The 22567-nt window shown below is 46.9% G+C and overlaps 2 protein-coding genes across 5 annotated transcripts; both read left to right on the top strand.

Annotated features, from left to right (window-relative positions):
* The first annotated feature begins 1505 nt into the window (after positions 1-1505).
* On the top strand, positions 1506-9080 carry ING4 (inhibitor of growth family member 4). Of its 4 annotated transcripts, none has more exons than XM_045826489.1 (8): positions 1506-1621; positions 5154-5225; positions 6910-7076; positions 7256-7361; positions 7533-7638; positions 7894-8041; positions 8304-8365; positions 8478-9080. In XM_045826489.1, the coding sequence occupies exons 1-8, from the start codon at positions 1585-1587 to the stop codon at positions 8515-8517; spliced, it is 738 nt and encodes a 245-aa protein (XP_045682445.1). In that variant the 5' UTR covers positions 1506-1584; the 3' UTR covers positions 8518-9080. The 4 variants fall into 4 exon arrangements, with proteins under 4 accessions (XP_045682445.1, XP_045682444.1, XP_045682443.1 ...); XM_045826488.1 differs by having other exon boundaries at positions 7530-7638; XM_045826487.1 differs by having other exon boundaries at positions 7256-7370.
* A 4421-nt stretch (positions 9081-13501) lies between these two features.
* On the top strand, positions 13502-21407 carry LOC123810735 (acrosin binding protein). The gene is made up of 10 exons (XM_045826693.1): positions 13502-13544; positions 13908-14126; positions 14297-14391; positions 14873-14990; positions 15642-16164; positions 16623-16755; positions 18963-19142; positions 19269-19436; positions 20616-20699; positions 21285-21407. Exons 1-10 carry the CDS (start codon positions 13502-13504, stop codon positions 21405-21407), a joined length of 1686 nt encoding a protein of 561 aa, XP_045682649.1.
* The last annotated feature ends 1160 nt before the right edge of the window (positions 21408-22567 follow it).

The raw sequence follows: 22567 nt of genomic DNA, 5'->3' as shown, positions 1-22567 counted from the left end.
CCACATGACCAAATATGCTGGTGTTTGTTAGCTTCCCGAATGTTTAGTGCATTTTCCCCCCTGCGCTCACCATCAATCTAAAAGGTGCCGACAGCCCTACCTTCACAGGTATTAAAACCAGAATCATTTTTTTTTAATATTTAAAAAAATATTTAAATATTTTTATTTTTAGAGGGTGGGAGAGAAGTATAGACGGGCTGCTTATCCGTGGGGACCTGGCCCACAACCCTAGCATGTGACCTGACCAGAAATTGATCCTGCCACCTTTTGGCTTGCAGGAGATTGCTCAACCCACTGAGCCACACCAGTCAGGGCTATTTTTTTTTTAATGGTATGCTCAATTCGCTCAGCAACAACCCTGTGAGGTAGGTACTGTTCTCATTTTATAGGAAATAGGCACAGAGCTTAAATTACTTACCAAGGGACGTGCACTTCAGAGTGAAGCTTAGGTTCTATTATCTTACTGCTTGCTCAGTAAACTCATTGTATTTCACATATTTGTTCTAAATTATGTGTTTGAAAACCATGTACCATTGATAATTATCAAGAATGTGTGTTAGTAGTGACAGTGCTCTCCAAAATACTGCCTTACACCACGGTTAGGTTATGAGCTTTGTGTTGTTTTACCAGTGTGGTGGCAGTCTGTCATGCACTCGGTGGCATCCATCCTGGTGAAAACTGTCGTTTTTATGGTACTGTAGCTGAGGAGGGTGACAGTGGGCACCTAACTGGCAGAGTTGTGGCAACTCCAGTTACGCGCCCCTCCTTTCAGAATCCTGGTGCTAGTTCACATCATATATAAACTCTAATAAAAAGGGAGACAAAAATACAAGGGGAAGGACAGAAGTACTATGTCATTTTATGCAAGAATGTATTGAATGTAAAAGGATAATGCTTGACAAAAGGTGTGTAGAATTATACTTACCGTGACGATTATAGATTTATTTGTATTTATAAGCAAAGATGACAAGCAATCTACTATTTCCATGTTAAAAAAATAATCCTCGGGAGTTGGTGTTCGTGTGAGTGAACAGAAATGCCGATGGTTTAAATCTCACAACATTCAGTTTGCCTCCCCAACTTCCTTAAGAAACTAGCTACCTTAGAGAAAGTCTTAATTCAGCGGGGATCAACTCTAGACATATTTATATTCTGCAAAAGAAAGATTTCCCAGTTGCTGAAAAGGGGTATTTATGGAATACAATCCAAGAGTCAAGTTTTGTCAGGGATTTTTACCTCATTACCGCACATCCCCGTTTTGGAGGGAAAAAAAGTTTGATAGAGAATGCAAAATGGCGACCTCCACTGACGTCATGACTGCCGTGGTGGATCGCGTATGGGGTTCAGTAAGGGCGGAAGTGGACTCAACCCGCTTCAAGGCATCTCTACGGGCAGTGGTGGACACTTCCGCAAAAGGATAAGGGTCAACATCATCAGCGGATGTGTCCCGGCGAATAATTTACTAAGGGCGGAAGTTCTCATTTTAAGGGCAGAAAAGCCGTAACCCAAGAATAATAGCTTCAGCGTCTGTTGCGTTTCAGTCACTTCCGGGGCGGATCGGAAGTTGCTTTGTTTTGCTTCAAGATGGCTGCGGGGATGTATTTGGAACATTATCTGGACAGTAAGAGCAGGCTGGAGGAGGGGGTCAGGGGTCACAGAATGGTGGTGGTGGGGGGGTCGAGGCAGAAGAGATCTATGGCTCCGAAGTCCCGGTGGTTGGAAGATTACAGTTTTGAAGGGGTTCCGGGAAAGATAATATTGGAGGGTATGAAGAAAGAGGGGGCGGGGCAGCAGGATGAAGCCTCGCTTTCAGGGGTAGATGAGGGAGGGGCTGCGTGGAGGGACTCAGGGATGTTACTTGAAGGGCTTGACGGGCATCCCTGGGAAGATATTTGCTGTCCCCATCTTTAGGATCTCCATCTTTACTATGTATATTATATATATATTAAACTATATGTAATTAATATGTAATATGATATTTGTAATTTCCCCCCTCAAAATCATTCCGAATTGGTCATTTTAGTATATCACTCACTGCCATTTGGAGTAGCGACAGAGATCTCGCAGCTTCTCTACTTATTCTTTCTCAAAAGCGTTTTCTCGTAACGATGGGGGCTTTTAAATAACCACTGTGAAATCATGACTTGGAATGCTTCTCTTTTTTGCAGTAATGATCCAGTTCCCTTCAGATGGAAATCTGGTGTTTTGTTTACGCCACTTTACATAACCCAGCCCTTCACAAAGCCTGTCATCCTATGTGCTTCCATTTGTCTTAGTGTTGGGAGTCATTCATTCATTCACTCATTCATTTATTGAGGGTCTGCTATGCATCAGACATAATGGCAGATAATGAGGATATAAAAACAAAAAATGAACAAGACATAGCCCTTGGCCTCAAGTGCTCAGTCTAGTAGGAAACAGATTCTGCTAATAAATATAAAACAGTGTGACAAGTGAAATATTAAAAATAGTTTAAAAGGACATTTAGTAACACTGGAGATACAGAAGCTCATTATCTGGGGATGTAGGTAAAGCTTTACAGAGGATGTGATGTTTGAATAGAGCTTTGAAGGTTGAGTGTTTGCCAGTGTGGAAAGAGGGAATTGCAGGTTGGGAAAGGTATGAGCAAAGTATTATGATGGGTTCGGGGCAACCTCAGGGGAAAGTAAGGTCGAGGTGTTTGATGTATAGGACTCTTAAAGTGGAAGAATGGGAGGGAGTGAGAGTGGAGAAAGAGGCTGGAGCTAGATAGTGCAAGGTCTTCTTTAAATTTTATTTTATTAGAGATTTCTGACTTTTCTTTAAAAAAAAAGATTTTATGTATTTATTTTTGAAGAGAGGCAAAGGGAGGGAGAAAGAAAGGGAAAGAGACATTGATCAGTTGTCTCTCACATACCCCCAACTAGGGACCTGGCCCACAACCCAGGAATGTGCCTTGACCAGTGATCAAACTGGTAACCTCTCAATTTGCAGGCTGATGCTCAATCCACTGAGCTACATCAGCCAGGGCAGTGCAAGGCCTTTAAAAGCCAAGCATTTTAGTGAGGAACCAACAGATTTTTTAAATAGAATGATTTTTATAAAGGAAAATGACCGATGTGTGATAAATTGGAGCATGATAACCTTTGTAATAGATGAATTAGTGGTAATAGTCCAACTCAATAATGAGGATCTTATCTCAGGGAGTGACAAGTTTTGGGGAGTTAAATATGACCGACTGACCAAGTGGTTGAGACAGAAGAAAGGGTCTAAGGTGATTTCTTGATTCCCTGCTTGGGAAGTGAGGTAGACAATATGTCATCAACAAGATAAGAAATTCAGAGTAACAGAAATATATTTAATTCAACTTAGACTTAAGCATAGAAATGGTAATTGTGCCCTGGCTGGTGTGGCTCAGTGGACTGAGCACAGGCCTGTGAATCAAGGGGTCACTGGTTCTGTTCCTGGTCAGGGCACATGCTTGGGTTGTGGGCCAGGTCCCCAGTGGGGGGTGCGCAAGAGGGAGCCACACATTGATATTTCTCTCCCTCTCTTTTTCCTTCCCTTCTCCTCTCTCTAAAAATAAATAAAACCTTAAAAAAAAAAGAAGTGGTAATTGTATCCATGAGAATGAATGAGATCTCATGGAGAAAATGAGAAGGTTAAAGAGTAATCTCAAGAAAACATTCATGTTGAAGGGACAGACTATGGAAATGTTAGTGTAGGAACTACCAGTAAGTATATGATGAGATTCAGAATCCAAAGGGAAGAAAGTTACTCAAAGGAGAGAAGAGGTCTCCAACTGGACAGTAAGACTTATATTTTAGGATAGGACTGATAAGACCATTTTGCTTTGATAAGTCATTTGGTGACAAAGTGATCGGAGTAAACTGGTGGTAGCAGGTCTGAGGTTATAAGTTAAAGCAGTGGAGGCGTTTTAAAATTTGAAGTGTCATGCAGAGAAGGTTTTTTTTTAATGGCAGAGATTTAAGTATTCATGCATTTGTTCAAGTATTTATTGAAGACCCTCGTATGCAAATCACAGTTTTGAACACTAGAGAAATAGAAGAGGACAGGCATGCCCAGCCCTTCTGGAAGGCTGGGGAGACATACCAAAAATACTGTTACTAATTACACAATTATTTAATTATAGTTGGATAAGTGCAAAGAAGGGTAGAGATAGAATAACTTGACAGCAAACTCCAGGGCACTTATTGGAGTCTAGAGAAGTCAGGGTTGAGCTGAACTTGGAAGAATAAACTGGAATTGAATAGGCCAGGAGGTATGGCAGAGGTGGGATGAGGAAGATCAGGTGGTGCATTCTGGGCACGGAGAGCAGCATGTGGAATGCCAAGTAGCAGGAAGATTGCTGTCAAGTTCCAGATGCTCAGAGAAGGCCAGTGTAGTCAGAGCAGACAGAGCACAAAGGGAGACTGACATGCGTTAAGGCTGGTATGAGGTAAGCAAGGGCCAGAAAGTGCAGAACAAGAGGAGAAATAGTGCTGTAAGAAGTTACTGGAGGGTGATAAGCAGGGTAGTGAACAGATTTGCATTTTTATTTGCATTTTTTATTTTAAAGTCCTCACCTGACGATTATATTATTGATTTTAGGGGGAGAGAAAGAAACATCGATGTGAGAGAGAAACATCGAGCAGTTGTCTCCGTACGCACCCTAACTGAGGGTCAGACCTGCAACCTAGCTATGTGCCCTGACTGGGGATCAGACCCGCGACCTTTTTTGCATATTGGACAATGCTCTAACCAACGGAGCCACCCAACCAGGGCCAGATTTGCATTTTTTAAAAAACATTCTGGCTACTGTATGGAGCGCAGATTGGAAGTTTGTATGTGATGAGTGGTGGAGGATACCAGGAGGATATTTGTAAGTTGAGAGCAAGGGACTTAGAGGCAGAGATTGACTATAAGGGAAAGGGAAGGGCTGATTTGTAAAGTTTCCAAAGGGGGAAAGGTGGGAAAGCTGTGCAGAGATAAAGAGGTTGGTTGTGAAGAGAAGCAGACACTGGCACTTCTGAGGAAAGAATGATGATTGCTGTTCCAGAGGCGTCCAGTGGTTCAAAGGAGGGAAATCTGAGTCTTATTTTGGACCTGCACTTGAAAAGCAGCTATAAGACCTATGAAGGCCAGTGAGTCTCAGTTACTCCTCTTCTCCCTAGGTATTGAAAACCTCCCCTTTGAACTGCAGAGAAACTTTCAGCTCATGAGGGACCTGGACCAAAGAACAGAGGGTATGTACAGAATAAGCGGTCCCATGTGTATATCGGGTGTATGTGGTCATTTCTTTTTCTGTTCGGCATTACCATATCATCCGGTCTGATCTGGAGAACTTTGGCTTCTTTCTCTTTTTTACTCTCTTGCATTTTTTGAAAGGAAAATAGTGATGATCTGCATTTCACTATTATCTTTCCATAACAAATGGAGTATTGCAACAGTACCTCAAGAATTCAGAGATGCTATGTCCTGTATATCTTCCTCAAGAACAATTCAACGAACCAAAGTCAGCACCAGAGTCATGTCCGTTCTCCATGTTCAATATATTTATAGGAAGGCTAGCATCCTTCTACTCCACTGGATTGTTAACGTTACTGTCACAAAATTCAACACAGCTTTAGACTGCACCTCACGCTGGTAGACAGGAACTCTGCTGTATGAAAAGTTCTTAGAAAGGGAAAAAAAAGAAGGAAAAGCAGCAATTAACATCAGGAACTCTACACTGTATTCTTCAGCCTTACAGCAGCACTAGATACCATCTGTGGCCTTCCTTGGAAGTTGAACAAGTGTGGCTGCATTGAGACATTCACTTGGAGCCTGAGGCTGCACTGCAATGGTCAGGTTGGTCCCTTCAAAGTCAGAGGTGTCTGTTGGAGCTATCCCCCAAACCTGCTGAAGGACATGTAGGTCTTACCTTCCATCCTTGTGAAACCATGCTTAAGACTCTAATAAGCTGGTAATAGAATACCTAAAATTGTGATTTAAGTTACTCTGGATAAGTTTACTCTTGAAAAGGAGATCATCTAAAACCCTGGATGTAGGCCCTTGAGAACTGTCTGCTGAATTCTGAGGACCAGCTTGCTTTCTTTGTAATACAGTTCCAACTCTTGAGTTTAAGCACAGAAAGGCCAGTTGGAAATTACCAAACTACCTGCTTTTCCAGCTTCCTTTAAGGGCCTTGAAGAAGTGGAGCATAAGCATAGTATGCGCACAGTCCATCCTGTCACCTGTCACTGCACTGTGTTACAGTCATGCTTCTGTCTCTTTCTGTCAATGTATTTTATGATCCCTACCAACTACTAGGCAGTAGACATCTGTAGTCTGAGTGTCTTGGGACATTGCCAGCCTTCCAATATTAAAATGTTTGGAGCACTATATAAGATATCAAACAAAAAAGTGCTGGAAGTTACCAGCAAATTGCAGATGATGAGCAAAATAGAGTGGGCAGTAAGTTGAAGACTTATTTGTCTCATTTTAAATGATGAGTTATAGATGCAGAGCCAGCAGCAGTGAATGACCCAGCCTTGTTTACAGCACTCAGAGCTGCTGTGGGGTATTTTTTGCCACAAGAAACCAGGTGGCTTTTGAGACAAAATTCATCATTCAAGAAGCAGCAGCAAGCCCTGCAAAGAAGCGTCTTTAGACAACACAAAATCATACTTTGTATTAGTGCAATGTGCAAAAGATCTATCATGTTTCAATCATTTAAGTTGCAACTCTGATAGCAATGTTTTCAGCACCTGAAGGAAACTTTAAAACAAATACTATCATATTACTTAAGTACATGGCACAATGAACATGCAGTACGTATTAGTTCAGAGGTTATCATGGTCAATGGAAAAGGTCCAAGCAACAAGAGGAAGAAACGTGTATCACCTAGCCACTCAGGGGCCATTGTGACCAGGCCTCTCTCTGTTGTAGACCTGAAGGCTGAAATTGACAAGTTGGCCACTGAGTATATGAGTAGCGCCCGCAACCTGAGCTCCGAGGAAAAATTGGCCCTTCTCAAACAGATCCAGGAAGCCTATGGCAAGTGCAAGGAATTTGGTGATGACAAGGTGCAGCTTGCCATGCAGACCTATGAGATGGTATGGCCCTGTTCATGGCTCCCCACCTACCTCCCATCTATTCCTCAGGGTCCTCGACCCCTCCTTCAGCTGTGTTGGGATCTGTTTTGGGTCTGGGAGAGCTATAGAATCTTACTTAACCAGTCTTCGTTTACTGGCGCTAACCTTGCACCTCTTCCTTTTCCTTCCTTTCCACCCAGGTGGACAAACACATTCGGCGGCTGGACACAGACCTGGCCCGTTTTGAGGCTGATTTGAAGGAGAAACAAATTGAGTCAAGTGACTATGACAGCTCTTCCAGCAAAGGCAAAAAGAGTGAGGAGGAGGGTGGGCTGTGAGAAGCGGGTCAAGGAATCGGGGAGAAGAAGCCGGCTCTTCAGCTGTGAGGGAGGGGCACCAGGTTGGAAAGAGGGGGAAGGAGGAGGACTTAACCTGTCTTTCTCCCTGCCTTTTGGCTTTCCCCCTCTTTCCTAGAAGGCCGGACTCAGAAGGAGAAAAAAGCTGCCCGTGCTCGCTCCAAAGGGAAAAACTCAGATGAAGAAGCCCCCAAGGCTGCTCAGAAGAAGTTAAAACTTGTGCGCACGTGAGTGTTTCGGGGAGCACTTGGCCAGGTGACACCCTCTTCTCTTCCATGGCCCCATGCCCACTCTGCACTGCCCCTTGCCACTTTCTCTGTCTTCTGTGCCATATTTCCTCTCCTTACCATTTTGGTACCTGCTGGACAGAGAAGCGAAGCCCCAAATCATTTGCCCCACCAAGATCTTCAGCCACCTCCAAGAGTCTCAAGTTTTAGCTTCCTTTCCTGCAGATGACACTTTCTCTTCCTCTTGGTATGCAGAAGTCCTGAGTATGGGATGCCCTCAGTGACCTTTGGCAGTGTCCACCCCTCTGATGTGTTGGATATGCCTGTGGATCCCAACGAACCCACCTATTGCCTTTGTCACCAGGTCTCCTATGGAGAAATGATTGGCTGTGACAACCCTGACGTGAGAACCATTTTAACTGAGGATGGCCGGTCCTGGGGGCATGAAGTAGAAATGAGATGCAGGCAGAGGGGAATGGTTGAATAGTGGGACTTCAGAATAGGAGGAAGGTGACTGGAGTTGTTTGGCCTTGGGGCCTTGAAGAATTCTCCAAAGGGATGGGATAAAAGAATACTCCTAAGGAACCTTGGGTGGGGGTGGGGGTGATTCCTTTTTCTCCTCTGCCCCACCCTGGCCTGACTTCTGCTTCCTCCCTCTTTCCTAGTGCTCCATCGAGTGGTTCCACTTTGCCTGTGTGGGGCTGACAACCAAGCCTCGGGGGAAATGGTGAGAGAGAGCTGCGGTAGGAGCTGGACTGCCCCTACTCTGAATGGCAGAGGGCATTCTCCCTTTCACTCACTTTCTCTCTTCTCTGCTCAATCGCGTTGTTTCTTTTTAGGTTTTGCCCACGCTGCTCCCAAGAACGGAAGAAGAAATAGATAAGGGCCTCGGATTCTAACACAGTTTCTTCCACATCTCCTGACCTGGGCTAGTGCAGAGAGGAAAGCCGGTGCTGGGGCCAGGGGTTCCAGGGAGAAGTGAATGGTGCAGTGTTGTCATCCCTTCTCCTGCCTTGTCTCCACTCCTGGTGCTGAGGCTGCACCCAAATCCCGTAGGGAGGGGTGCTGCAGCCACTAAGGGTAGTGCTCTCATTCGGCCCACCCCCTTCAGAAGGAAGTGGTCTTACCCACTGTCCTTTTGCCTCCATGCTGAGGTTGGTGCTGTATTTCCAAGGGAGGGTCCTCTTCATTCCCCTTGCTTTGTATTTAAGGACTGGGGCAGTAGCATGGGGGCGCTCCCCCAACCCTCCTAATTCCCTCCACCCTGTGGTGGGGCTATGGTGTAATAAACTTTCATTGTTCTATTCCTGCTTTTTCCATGGAGGGGGCTCCCCTTCCTCTGTGCCAAGAGGATTCGTCCTGGCCTTGTGAATGGGAGAGGTCAAGGTGGAACGCAGATAAGCCACGTGTAAAAGAACTTGGGTAGGTGAATAAAAGCTATACCTGTTGGCCTGCTGTGTTTTTATAGAGACACCATTTTAGTACATGCGCTCAGCATTTTTTCCCATCCTTTGGGTTAGATAAGAGGTGGGAGGATGACATGTCAAAAGTAAGACAAGACATGGAACCAGAGGTGCACCAGAATGTCCAACTTCTCAATTTGGGAAGGACAAAGCTGGCTGGTGGGGTTGGTGTGCCTCAGACCAAGGGTTTACAAAACTTTTTGAAGTGTACATCTTTTCTCCATAAAACATCTTCCACTTAATTTCCAATAAATATGTATTTGTGTTTTATACATGTACTATTATAGTAAATATTAGCTAGATTTCTTACTTTAAACGCAAATCAGAAAAACACTTTTCCCCTACACCTGTGGATTGTCTTGCTCATCTCCCACTGGGAAACCACTTCCCTAGACTGAGCCGTGTTTACACCTGAACTCCCCTGCTCTTGTTTCCCCTTTTGGCTCATTTCTTACCTGAAGAATTCCTCTCCGGTTCCTACCTAGGTAGGCCCTGACTTTGTGTTGTATATTCCATGTCTGTCCCCCGTCCCAGATCCTGCCGATACTCACATCTGGGCCTCACCACCTATTGGGCAGTTTGTTTCTCAAAGCCAGTTTCCTCATCTGCAGAATAGGGATAATAATAATATCCAGTATGGGATTCCCTTGGAAAAGAAATAAGGTGATACACATAGAAAAGAACACATAACCTACTCCATCGAAAGTAATCAAAAACTTCCAACAAAACTCGACCGGGTGGCTTCACAGATGAATTTTACCAAGCATTCAAAGAACTAACACCTGTAATTCTCAAACTGCCAGAAAATTCAAGAGGAGGCAGGACTCCCCAGCTTGTTTTATGAGGCCAGCATTATCCTAATTCCTAAACCAGATAAAGACACTACAAAGTAAGAAAATCATAGGCCAATATCCCTGATGAACATAGATGCAAAAATTCTCAACAAAATATTAGCAAACCGGATCCAGCAATACATTAATACACCCTGATCAAGTGGGATTTGTTTTGGGGACTCAAAGTTGGTACAATATCTGCAAGTTAATTAACATGATACATCACAAAATGAAGGGTAATGATCACGTGATCATGTTAAAAGATGCAGAAAAAGCATTTGATACTCCAGCATCTATTTATGATTAAAACTCAGAATATGAAAAACCCATAGCCAACATAATACTCAATGGGCAAAAGCTAAATGAGTTTCCCTTAAGATCAGGAACAAGATGAAGATGTCTGCTTTCACCACCCTTATCCAACATAATACTGGCAGTCCTAGCCACAGCAATCACAAGAAATAAAAGGCATCCAAATTGGAAAGTGAGTAAAAGTACTTGCAAATGACATGAGTCTATATATAGAGAACCCAAAAGATCCCACCAAAACTACTAGAACTGATAAATGAATTCAGTAAAGTAGCAGGATACAACATAAATATCCAGAAATGGGTTGCATTTTTATACATGAATAATGAACTATTAGGGAAACTAAGAAAACAATCCCATTTACAGTTGCACCAATATATCTATATATATATATCTGGGAGTAAATTTAACCGAAGATGTATAAGACCTATACTTGAAAATTATAAGACACTGAAGAAAGAAATTGAAGAAGATACAGCGGAAGCATATACTGTGTTCATGGGTAGGAGGAATTAACATTAAAATGACCATACTACTGAAAGTAATCTATAAATTCAATGCAATTTCTATCAAGATACCAGTGATATTTTACAGAACTAGAATAAATATTCCAGCCCTGGCTGGCGTGGCTGAGTGGATTGAGTGCCAGACTGCAAACCAAAGGGTCACTGGTTCAATTCCCAGTTAAGGTACATGCCTGGGTTTGGGGCCAGGTCCCCAGTAGGGGGTACATGAGAGGCAATGGCACGTTGATGTTTCTTTCCCTCTCTGTCTCCCTCTCTTTTTCTAAAAATAAATAAGTAAAATTTTTTAAAAATATATTCCAAAAATTTATATGGAGCGAAAAAAAGACCCTGAATAGCAACAGATATCAAACTATACTACAAGGCCATAACAATCATAGTACTGGCATAAAAACAGACATATAGATCTACAGAAAATAGAGAACCCAGAAAAAAACTCATGCTTTTATGGTCAATTAATATTTGACAAAGGAGGCAAGAACATACAATGGGGTAAAGACAGTCTATTCAGTAAATGGTGTTGGGAAAATTGAACAGATACATGCAAAAAAAAGAAACTAGACTGACCACCTTACACCATGCAGAAGAATAAACTCAAAATGTATTAAAGACTTAAATGTAACACTCAAAACCATACAAATCCTAGGAGAAAACATAGCCAGTAAAATCTCAGACATTTCATGTAGCAAATTTTTTTTCTGATATACCTCTTCAGGCAAGGGAAACAAAAGAAAAAATAAACAAATGGGACTACATCAAACTAAAAACTTTTTTGTACAGAAAAAGAAACCATTAACAAAATGAAAAGACAACTCACTGAATGGGACAACATATTTGTCAATGATACATTTGATAAGGGGTTAATATCCAAAATTTATAAAGGACTTATACAACTTAACACCCCAAAATACCCCAATCCAATTAAAAAATGGGCAAAGGACTTGAATAGACATTTCTCCAAAAAAGGACATACAGATGGCCAATAAACATGAAAAGATACTCAATGTCACTAATCATCAGAGAAATGAAAATTAAAACCACGTGAGATATCACCTCATACCTGTCAGAATGGCTGTCTTCAATAAATTCACAAACGACAAGTATTTATGGAGAAAAAGGAACCCCCGCACACTGTTGGTGGGAATGCAAATTGCTGCAACCACTGTGGAAAGCAGTATGGACTTTCCTCAAAAAATTAAAAAATGGAATTGCCTTATGACCCAGCAATTCCACTTCTTGGAATATATCTGGAAAAACCCAAAACACTAATTTGACAGAATATATGCACTCCTATGTTCATTGCAGCATTATCTGCAATGGCCAAGATTTGGAAGCAGCCCAAGTGCCCATCAGTAGATGAGTGGATAGAAATGCTTTGGTACATTTAAACAGTGGAATACTACAGGGCTAAAAAAAAAAAAAAAAGAAGAAGAAGAGGAAGAAGGAAATATTACCTTCTGAAACAGCATGGATGGGCCTGGAGAGTGTTATGCTAAGTGAAATAAGCCTGTCAGAGAAAGACAAGTACGATATGATTTCACTTATTTGTGGAATCGAACGAACAAAACAAACAAAATAGAGACAGACTCATAGAACAGAGGACACACTGACAGCTGTCAGAAGGGAGGAGGAGGGTGAAAACCGTGAAGGGATTAAGAAAAAACTCGTAGACAACAGTATGTGATCCCAACAGGGAAAGTTGGGTGGGGGCCTAGAAGAGGAAAAAGGGTGGATAAACGGGGGTGGAAAGGTGAACCCACAGTACAATATACAGATGATATATAATTGTACACATGAAGCCCATGTAATTTTATTAACCAGTGTCAACCCAATAAATTCAATAAAATTTTTTAAAAAGATATTTGAGCCCTGGCTGGCATAGCTCAGTGGATTGAGCTTAGGCTGCGATCCAGTCTCGCAGGTTCGATTCCCAGTCAGGGCACATGCCTGGATTGCAGGCCATGACCCCCAGCAACCGCACATTGATGTTTCTCTCTCTCTCTCTCTCTTTCTCCCTCCCTTCCCTCTCTAAAAATAAATAAATAAAATCTTTAAAAAAAAGATTTTTGAGGAAATATATAAAACCTCGTTTCCCCCAAGACCAAGATAAGCACACTCTCTCTAAGACGTGAGGACTCAGCAGCCTGTCCCGCCTCATTCCTTCATCCCGCTGCCGTTCACTGAAGGCCGGCCCCGTGTCAGCACAGTAAGACCCGCCATCCCCGCCATCCCCAAATCCCACGGCCCCGGAAGGAAAGACAGACGTGTAAACAAATAATTGCAATAATACATTGGTAGTACTGCAATAAAAGTGAAAATAAAATCTATAGGAACATGAAGGAGAACGTGATCCCTTATTAGTTGTTCCTGGAGACGTTTATGTTCATTCCTTTGGACACAGGGGTCTCTTTTATTCACGGATATTTTAGGTTTCTCTGATATCTGAAAGAATATGCCGAGCATCCCTTACTAGTAGATATTTGGTAAATACTTGGTTTTTGTGCTGGGAAAGAAAAAAAGAAAGAAAGAAAAGAACAGCGTCAATGATACCACCATCAAGCTGGACTGGGCCACGCGAGGGCCCGCGCGGCAGCTGCTGCGCCCCGCGCCGGCCCTCTGTGACGTGGGCCGCCCCTTCTGGTCCTCGGAGGTCGGCCGCACCCGCCGGCTCTCTCTGCCTCGGCCCGTTGGAAGCCGCTTTGGTCCGGGCAACGCGGGCGGACCGTCTGGGGCCATGAGGAAGCTCGCTGCTGGCTTCCTTCTCTCACTCCTGAAGGGTGAGAGATGCCCACCTGCTGGGTGTCCCCGCCGCCCCCACCCCACCCCACCCCACCCCACCCCCACCCCCACCCCCACCCCCACCCCGGCCGGGCCCTCTGCCTCCCGAAGCCGCCCTACCGTTTCGGAAACGTTTCTGGGGGAGGCCGCGTGGGGCCGCCGGATCCCTGGCTCCGGACTTGAACTCCTGCCGGGCCTCCTCCAGGCCCGCCTGTGTCTCTGCCCCTGGCGTCCCCACCGGCCAGACACCCGCGTGCCTGGTCCACACGAGGCCCCGCTGGCCAGTCTGGGTCGGTCCCGGGCCCAGGGGAGAGCCGGTTTTGGAGCTCTGGCCCTCCGTCTGTCTGTCCCCCGCCCCGCAGTGCTGCTCCTGCCTTCGTCAGCTGCCCCAGCCCAGGACTCAGTTTTGGCCTCCACTCCCGGCAGCCCTCTCTCCACCACCGAATATGAGCACTTCTTCGCACTACTGACCCCTACCTGGAAGGCAGAGACCACCTGCCGTCTCCGTGCAACCCACGGCTGCCGGAACCCCACCCTCGTCCAGCTGGACCAGTATGAGAATCACGGCTTGGTGCCGGATGGTGAGGGCCCACCTGGCAGGGCAGCTGTGTACTCACTGGAGACGGGAAGGGCATGGCTGGCCTCTTAGGCTGCACCCGTACTTCCCACTCTCCAGACCCGATGCGCCCAGGGCCCCGCCGGGAGGGAGCTCCCGCTGTGTGTTCACCTTCTCCACCCTGCCCCTTCGCAGGCGCTGTTTGCTCCGACCTCCCCTACGCCTCCTGGTTTGAGTCCTTCTGCCAGTTTACTCAGTACCGTTGCTCCAACCACATCTACTATGCAAAGGTGAGGCCCAGGAAAAGGTGAATCTGGTGTCCCAGGACAAAGGCAGTGGCAGTGGCAGTAAGTAGCCAAGGAAGGACTCCAGGACGACCATCCTTAGGTCCTCCCTCCCTGCCACTTTGCCAATCACTTACGCAGGTTATGTATGCATACAGCCTCGCCTTGGGCATTTGGACTATCAGAACACTTCCATTCCTGCAAGAAGAGGAGGGAAGAGTCCAAGAGATAAGCCCTTCCCTGGCTTCTAATTGTCAGTGCTTTCATTCAAATCAAACGCTAAAGACTGAAGGCAGGGTTGTGGCCAAGACCCCGAGTTTTATCTGGCAGTTGAATCCCTTCTCAGGACTAGAGGGTTCCACCAGAGACCCTGTCCCTTTATCCTGCCCAGGAACTGTGAGAGAGGTGGCATGCTGGAAAAGCACAAACTGAAGTAGAAGTCCACCCTTCAGGAAAGGCATTCCCTCATTTTCTTCTCTTCTTGCAGAGGGTCCGATGCTCCCAGCCAGTCTCAATTCTCTCACCTAACGCTGTCAAGGAGATAGACGCTTCCACTGAAGCCCAGCCCAGCACAATGACCTCCCCAGTGTCATCCCACATCACAGGTGAGACCCCCCCAGCACCTGGGAGACGACCAGCAACTCCTTTCATAAATCCTAGAGCCCAGGGTTTAAGGAGTCGGTGGTAGAGAAATGGGAAGAATGTTGAACGAGGGTGGGAGGTGTGGACACGCAGTTCCTTTTAGGTAAGGGGCGGGGGCTGTTTTTTAGGAATGCAAGTTAGAACTTTCCTGTCCCAGAATATCTTCTGGCATGACTTAGAAGTCTGCCCTGAATCCAATTTTTTATAGCTCCCCAAAACATTCCTGTGTTTGGAAAGTCCTCTGGGACTTCTGTAAGATAACATTTTCAGTCTAGAAAGGATTAGATGCTAGCTATTCAGAGTACATGCTGTTTCCTAAGTGAGAGGAACAACAGGTGGTGTTTGAGGTGGTGGTTAAGGAAGAGGAGCGCTTGAAAGGGAGGTGGAAAGGCGACATGCCACCAAGACCACAATCGCCATGGTACTAATATTTTGATATTTGTATTCCTCTCTGTGTCTTCTATACTCGAATGCGTGAATAATTATGATTTAGGCTGCTTTCTTCCTCCTCGGTGCTTATGTGTGTGTCCCTCTGTGAACAAAGACACTCATAGTTCAGAAAGTTAACTGCCCCTTTTCTTCTCTTTCTCGGTGCCTCCCAAACTGTGCTGCAGCCACAGAACGGCAGGCATTCCAGCCCTGGCCCGAGCTGCTCAACAACAACGTGGAGGAGCTGCTGCAAGCCTCCATGTCCCTGGGAGGCCCAGAGCAAGGGTCAGAACACAACCAGGATCAAGGGCAGGAGCACAAACCAGAGCAAAAACAAGGACATAAACAGGAGGAAGGGCAGGAGCAAGAGGAAAAAGAAGAGGAGGAGGAAGAGGAGGAGGAGGAGGAGGAGGAAGAAGAAGAAGAGGAAGAGGAAGAAGAAGAGGAAGAGGAGAAGCAGAAGGAAGGACAGGGAGCCGATGAGGGACTGCGGGCCATGCCTGGACTGCAGACAGACTCAGAGCCCAAGCTCCAGGTTGATTCTTTATTTTCCAACCCTTTCTCTTTCACTGCCCGGGTGCGGGAAGCTAAGTCTACGCCTATGATGATGGAGAACATCCAGGAGCTCATTCGATCTCCCTCGGAAGTGGAAGAAATGAGTGATATGTATGATGAAGACTCTGTCTGGAGAAGCCAAAGCACTGGCAGGTACAGGAAGTTCTGACTCCCCTACTGGCCCTGCCCTTCCTGCTGTCTTCTTTGGGAATGAGAAGCCCACTTCCCAACTTTGGCCTGCAGACCCACTCAGACCTGTGTGGGCTTCAGGTGCACCTAGCAACTGCCTGCCTCACCTGTTCAGTGGCCATCAGGGGTTTAAGTCCTGCCCATTTCCTACATGACATACTGGAATGAGCCCTGTACCTGGAGCTACCAGCCTTGGGTTCTGGTCTTATCTCTGGCTTTAATGAGCATTGCAACTTTGAGGAAATTACTTCCCCTTTTCTGGACCTCTGTTCCTCATTTTTGAAGGGAAACACTTGGTCCAGAGGTCTCTAAGGCCCCATCCAGTATGCTGATTGTGTCTGAGAGGAGGGGAAGAGAATGGATGAGGCTTTCTGCCCCAGTCCTCTGGCCCATCCCCACCAATCAGGGGTGTCTCCTTGTAGCCTCTTGCAGCTGCCCCATGTGGAAGCCTTACTGGTGATGTGCTATTCCATTGTGGAGAACATCTGCATCATGACCCCCACAGCCAAGGCCTGGCGGTACTTGGAGGATGAAACCCTTGGCTTTGGGAGGAAGGTAGGCCCACATGCTCTTTGATGGATACGTGCTCACTGAGCACCCCCTGGGCCTGGTGCTCTACTACTAGGCCTTGGGGGTGGGGCATGGGCAGGGATACAGAAAGCATGAGGCATTGGTGGACAGGCTCTTTCACCAGTGGGAATCCCTTCTTTAGAAGGACGTCTCCATGCCCTGGCTGGTGCAGCTCAGTGGATTGAGTGCTGGCCCACAAACTGAAAGGTTGCAGGTTTGATTCCCAGTCAGGACACATGCCTGGGTTGCAGGCCATATCCCCAGTTGGGGGCATGCAAGAGGCAACCAATTGATGTTTCTCTCCCATTGATGTTTGTCTCCCTCTCTTACCCTCTAAAAATAAATAAATAAAATTGTAAAAAGAAAAAAAGGACATCCCCAGCTCACCTTAAAGGAGGAAAGCTCAAGACTAGTCTGGAATCCATTCCAATCCTGAATTCATTCCTCAGCTCTCTGAGTTGTTAGGCTTGATGCATCTCCTGATCCAGTTCATACCATCTTCAATGCTTGGACCTGAGATGCAGCCCTCCTGTTCCAGGGATTTGTAGAGATATTCCAGTTTCAATGCGTCCTCAGCATCCAGAAAATCGTATTCCAAGAAAAATATCCTTTAGGTTTTCAAATAATACAAGTTAGCAAGAGTTGGTATGCCATCCATTCACCCATTTGTTCAACAAATATTGATTGGGCACCAACTCTGAACCTGGTATTTGAGATATTAGCAATGAGTACAATAGATCTAATCATCTTGGAGCTCCTGAAGCTCAGTGGGAGGGATGGACGAGGAAACCGGCAGAACCTTGTGACAGGGTAAACGCTGTGATGATAAGTACAAAGTGCAGAGAGAGTGGAAAGGGACAACTGTCTGTGTTCCAGAGGATCAGAGAATGCTTCTTAGAGGGACTTAGAGAACCTCTTAGGAGAGAAGTTAACCAAGCAAAAGAAGGGATTTGGTAGGAGTTTCCTGCTAGAAGGAATAGTATGTGCAAAGGCTGTGAGGCAAGGAAGAGATTTCATGAGGGACCAAGAATGAGCATATTGCTCCTGCCCTTAAAGGGATTCAGTGGCATTACCAAAGGGGTATGGTGGGCGTCGAAGAGAGGTTTCTTAAGAGCAGGAAGTTTAGGAGTCATGGGGAGCCCACCAGAGTTTAGGGCTTGGTTAAGGGAACAGTAAGGAGTTCATTTTTGCCTGGAGCAAAGTGGGAGAGAGTCAAAGAGATAGTAAGGGTCATAATGTGAAACATCACAAATGGCAGTCTGATGCATTTGTATTTAATTTGGTAGGAAAAGGAATTTAGCAACCACTTTTGAACAGGAACACAGCAATGCCTCCCTTAGGAGCCGTTGTGTGAGCAAACAAGGTGATGTGGGAGATTTTGTGCACTGCGGTGCGGGGTGCTCAGGGGTGAAGCCAGAGGAAGGTGGGAGTGACTGCAGATCCTCCTGAGAAGGCTGAGGGAGCGCAGTCAGGGCGGAGAGTCCAGCTAGGAGGATGTCTTCCAGGAACTTGGGAGGTTTTGAACCTAGGTGCTTGGGTAGAGTATAGGGTTTGAAGTTGAAAGAACTGAATCTACACCCCAGCTGCACCATCTATTAAGACATTTGGTTTTGAGCAACTTAGCCTCATTGGCTGGTTCTCTGCCAACCAAATGGAGACATTATTAGTACCTATGCTAGTGTAGGTCTCCTGTGAGGACTAAATGAGATGTAGCATTTATAGCCATGGTTCCTAACCTTGTATCAACTCTTTGTAAATGTTAGCATTATCATCGGTGTGGTGGTGGGAGAGAGGTGGGGGGAAAGAGAGAAAGAGAGAGAAAGGAAATTAGGACCTATTCAAAGGTCTATTCAAAAGTCTAAGTTAAAGGTGGTTGTAGGTCACTGGGTCCCAGGGTGGATATCTCTCAGGCACTCAGCAACTGAGGATTTGAAGTTTGGGAAAGAGATCAGAATTGACTATAAAGATCCGGTGTCACCTGCAGAGAGATGATGATGACCTGGGAGTAGATACATTGTCCAGGAAGAGGGTGAAGAAAGAGAAAGCTGAGATGAGGTCGTTGTGGAACCTTGGGGAAGGGGCAGGGAGAAAAGACAGAAGCCTTTGGAAGATCCTGAATGCAAAGACAGCTCTGGAAGGCTGAGGAGTGGAACGGTCTCAGCCTCAGCCCCTTAACTGCACTCCTGTCCTAGGTCTGCGACAGCCTTGGGCGGTACCATGTACCTGTGTGTCCCCTCTGTGACTTCTGCTCCCTGAAGCTGGAGCAGTGCCAGTCAGAGGGTAACCTGCAGCGGCAGCAGTGTGACAACTCCCACAGAACACCCTTCGTGAGCCCCTTCCTCTCATCACAGAGCATGTCCATTGGCATCCAGGTACCTAGCTGGCTGGGCAGCCTGCAGTGGGGGAGGCCTCAGGCTCTAGGCAGATCTGGGTTTCTGGAAGGGAGGCCTACAGGGGAAGCAGAGGTGCGCACTTCTCCCCTGTCTACTGTGCCACAGATGGGGACTATAAAAGCGGGACGCTATTATGGGCTGGATTTTTACGGTGGGCTCCGCATGGACTTCTGGTGTGCCCGGCTAGCCACAAAGGGCTGTGATGATCATCGAGTCACTGGCTGGCTCCAGACTGAGTTCCTCAGCTTCCAGGATGGGGATTTCCCCACCAAGGTCAGAGCCTTTCCCCAAAGCTCAGCCCCACCTCACTTACCCCAGTTTCTTTCAGTTACTTACTCCAGGCAACCCTGGGATGTGGAAGGGGGCTTGGGCTCTAGCTTCTGAGAACCAGTCCTCACTGAACCTGCTGCCTGTCTCCAATAGACCACACACACACACACACACACACACACACACACACACACACACAGAGTAGAACAGGACTGTGTTATCAAAGAAGTCAGAATTGAGAGGGATAGGGGAGCACAGGACTGGATTGCAAGAGGCAGAGGTTCTGGTCCCAGCTTGGCCAGTTATTGCCAAGGGGCTTTGGCCAGGTCACTTCTCAGAGGAGGCCGGGTGTGCTCAGGGTGGTATGGCTGTAGACTGGTCAAGTCACTTCTCATTGTAGGCCAAAGTTATACTCATCTCTACAACAAATGACTCAGTGATGCCTGAGAGGCCGCTCCTCGCCCCCGCATCCAGTACTTCCCTACCTCAGTCTGACATTTTCCTTCCCTAACTCCTCCAGTGCTTTCCCTGCTCAGTGGCATCATTGTCACCCCGCTCCCCAAAGTCACCTCCTCTGTGGAACCACCTGTTGTACCTGAGCACCAGTCCCCTCCTGTCTGTGGTTTAACAGGGAAAATCAAGACAAGGAAAAGTAGGGGAGCTAAGAAAGGGCTGGTCACTGAGCGGAGGGGTCCCTGCCCAGATCTTATCTCTGGGCCCCTAGATCTGGAAGGGGTCTCAGAAATCACCTCTGCTGCTCCCCTGAATTTATAGACGGGAGGCAAGTTCCACCGAGGGAAGTGATTCACCCAAGGTCACACATTAGAGATTGTTCTATCCTCCCTCTCACTTACTTATCACCAGAAGGCTCCCTGAGGTAGAACAGGGCGTGAAGGCCCAGTTCTGCACCCTTAGTGCCCCCCTGCCCCTTTCCCCATTTCTCAGCCACTTCTCCAGCAAGCTGAATAGCAGCACAGCCATTTCCTACTCTCTGGCTGGCTCCTTGCTTCTTCCTGACTGAGGGTGGGATGGGAAAGGCAGAGGGGACAAAGGCTTTTTCCTTGGAGGGGGGGGTACCCAGCTGTAAGAGGTCTGGTTCTCAAGGGCCACACCCTTGCCCCTGGTTCTGCCACCTTGGGCACTAATATCTCCCTGCCTGCCTATCCCTGGCTCCTGGTTTAGATTTGTGACACAGACTATGTGCAATACCCGAACTACTGTGCCTTCAAAAGCCAACAGTGTCTGATGAGAAACCGGGAAAAGAAGGTGAGCCCCTCCCCGCGCCCCTCCTCTTCCCATCAGCCCCTCAATCATTCACCTTGGTTGGGTATCTTTTCTGGGCCACACCACCTCCCCTGCTTCAAACAGCAGGGATGTGGAGAGCAGTTTCCTGTTTGCCTCTCAGGGCAGAGGCCTCCCTCTGAGCACTCCCTCTCCTCGCTTTAGAGTAAGCAAGCCCCCCACCCCCCCACCCAACCAAAGGGGGCTGCGGGCAGGGATGCTGCAGATGAGAGGTGAGGGCCCTGAGGACACCACAGGAAGAACCCCAGCTGGGTTGGGAATTAGAGGTTGAGGCTGCAGTGTTGCCTCCCTGCTCTTACTCACCTAGAAGTCTGGGATAAGTCACTTCCTCCCCCGGGCTCAGCCCCTTGATTTCCGAAAGGAGGGGGCTGGGCTACTTGGTGTCTTGCAGCTTGAAAAACCCACATCTGTTTCCTCCTTTCCTCTACTGCCCTGTGCCCATGCCCTCCAGTCTCTGGTTCTCGCGGGACTTTTGACACCTCCCTCCCTACCGCCACACCTCTGGCTCCTTGCTCTGTAACTCAGACTGTGTGCCCCATCCCGGTGTAGGTGTCCCGCATGAGATGTCTGCAGAACGAGAGTTACAGCCTCTTGTCCCCAGCCAAGAGCGAGGAGCTGGTGCTTCGATGGAGCCAGGAGTTTAGCACCTTGACTCTCAGCCACGCTGGATGAGCTGGAGTTCGCCCTGTCTCCACCCCACCTGACCCTTCCACATTTTCCATTACTTTTATACCCCATTTGTCATCAGTTTGCCTCCAGGCTGCCCCTTTTGGGTCTCTTACCTGGTCCCCACTCACGGTTTCCTTGGGTTGGGTCAGCAGTCCCACAGAGGTCTGCGATGGAAACTCCACCCGCTTTAAAGGATGTCTTTGTATAAAGTGTTTATTTTCAACCCATGTGGGCTATTTTCATTATGATCCCATCCTCAGCACTGCCACAGTGCCCCATGGGAATCAACCCTCCACCCCTCCCTCACCCCAGGGCTTATGGATCCTTCTGCAGGTGAGATGATTTCATGGGAATGAGATTATCAGGCAAGCAGCCATCTGCTGGGAGAGGAAACCCTAAAAGATCAGGGATCAGGGAGTTGGATTGAAGAAGGCCTCAGCTGGGGCCGGGGGGTCCTGTAGGCCAGGAGGGTGGATGTGTCTTCATCTCTGAAGCCCTGGGCCCCAGGAGCCCAGCTGTGAGTGTAGGATTGTCCCTCTGGACAGTGAGGTCATGCCCAGGGGCACCAATCCCTGGAAAGAGGGCAGGACTTGCCCTTTATCAAGGAGATGGAAAGAGCTGGGGCCTGGAGCTCGGGAAACCCTTGATTTGACATCCAGTTAAGAGCACATGGCCTGAACGTTGAGGTGATTGTGTCTTGTCAACATACATTGAGATGTGACTTCAGTATTGGCCTTTAATAACCTGGAGTCTCTCAGAGCGTATTCCAGGGACACATATGTTTGGGAAGCTGTACAGTCTCTCTCTATATATATATAGGTTCATGGTGATCAACAACATTAAAAAAAAAAACTTACGGAAAAGTTAAAGCATGCACAAAAATAGAACAGTGTGATGCAACCCCATGCACCACCCTCACCCCGCTTCAGTCATCAGCGCATGGCCAGTCTCTTCCTGGAATGTTCAAGGCCCTGCGAAGTGCTGTAATAGAGAAATCTGTTTCAGCTAACATGTCTCAAACTCCTTTAACCACACTATCTTTTTTCACTTACCGCTCAAACACTTGCTTTTGTGTATTGAGTAAGCACCACAAGTTGATACAGAAGATGAGGGGCTTGGTCCAAGGTTATAGAAAAGCTGTCATCTGAGCTCTCTGTGAGCCC

This window comes from Phyllostomus hastatus, unplaced genomic scaffold (assembly GCF_019186645.2).
Source record: "Phyllostomus hastatus isolate PE091 unplaced genomic scaffold, TTU_PhHast_1.1 phas_scaffold_755, whole genome shotgun sequence".
In the NCBI taxonomy this organism is placed as follows: domain Eukaryota; kingdom Metazoa; phylum Chordata; class Mammalia; order Chiroptera; family Phyllostomidae; genus Phyllostomus; species Phyllostomus hastatus.
This window is presented reverse-complemented; position numbering and strand designations above follow the sequence as displayed.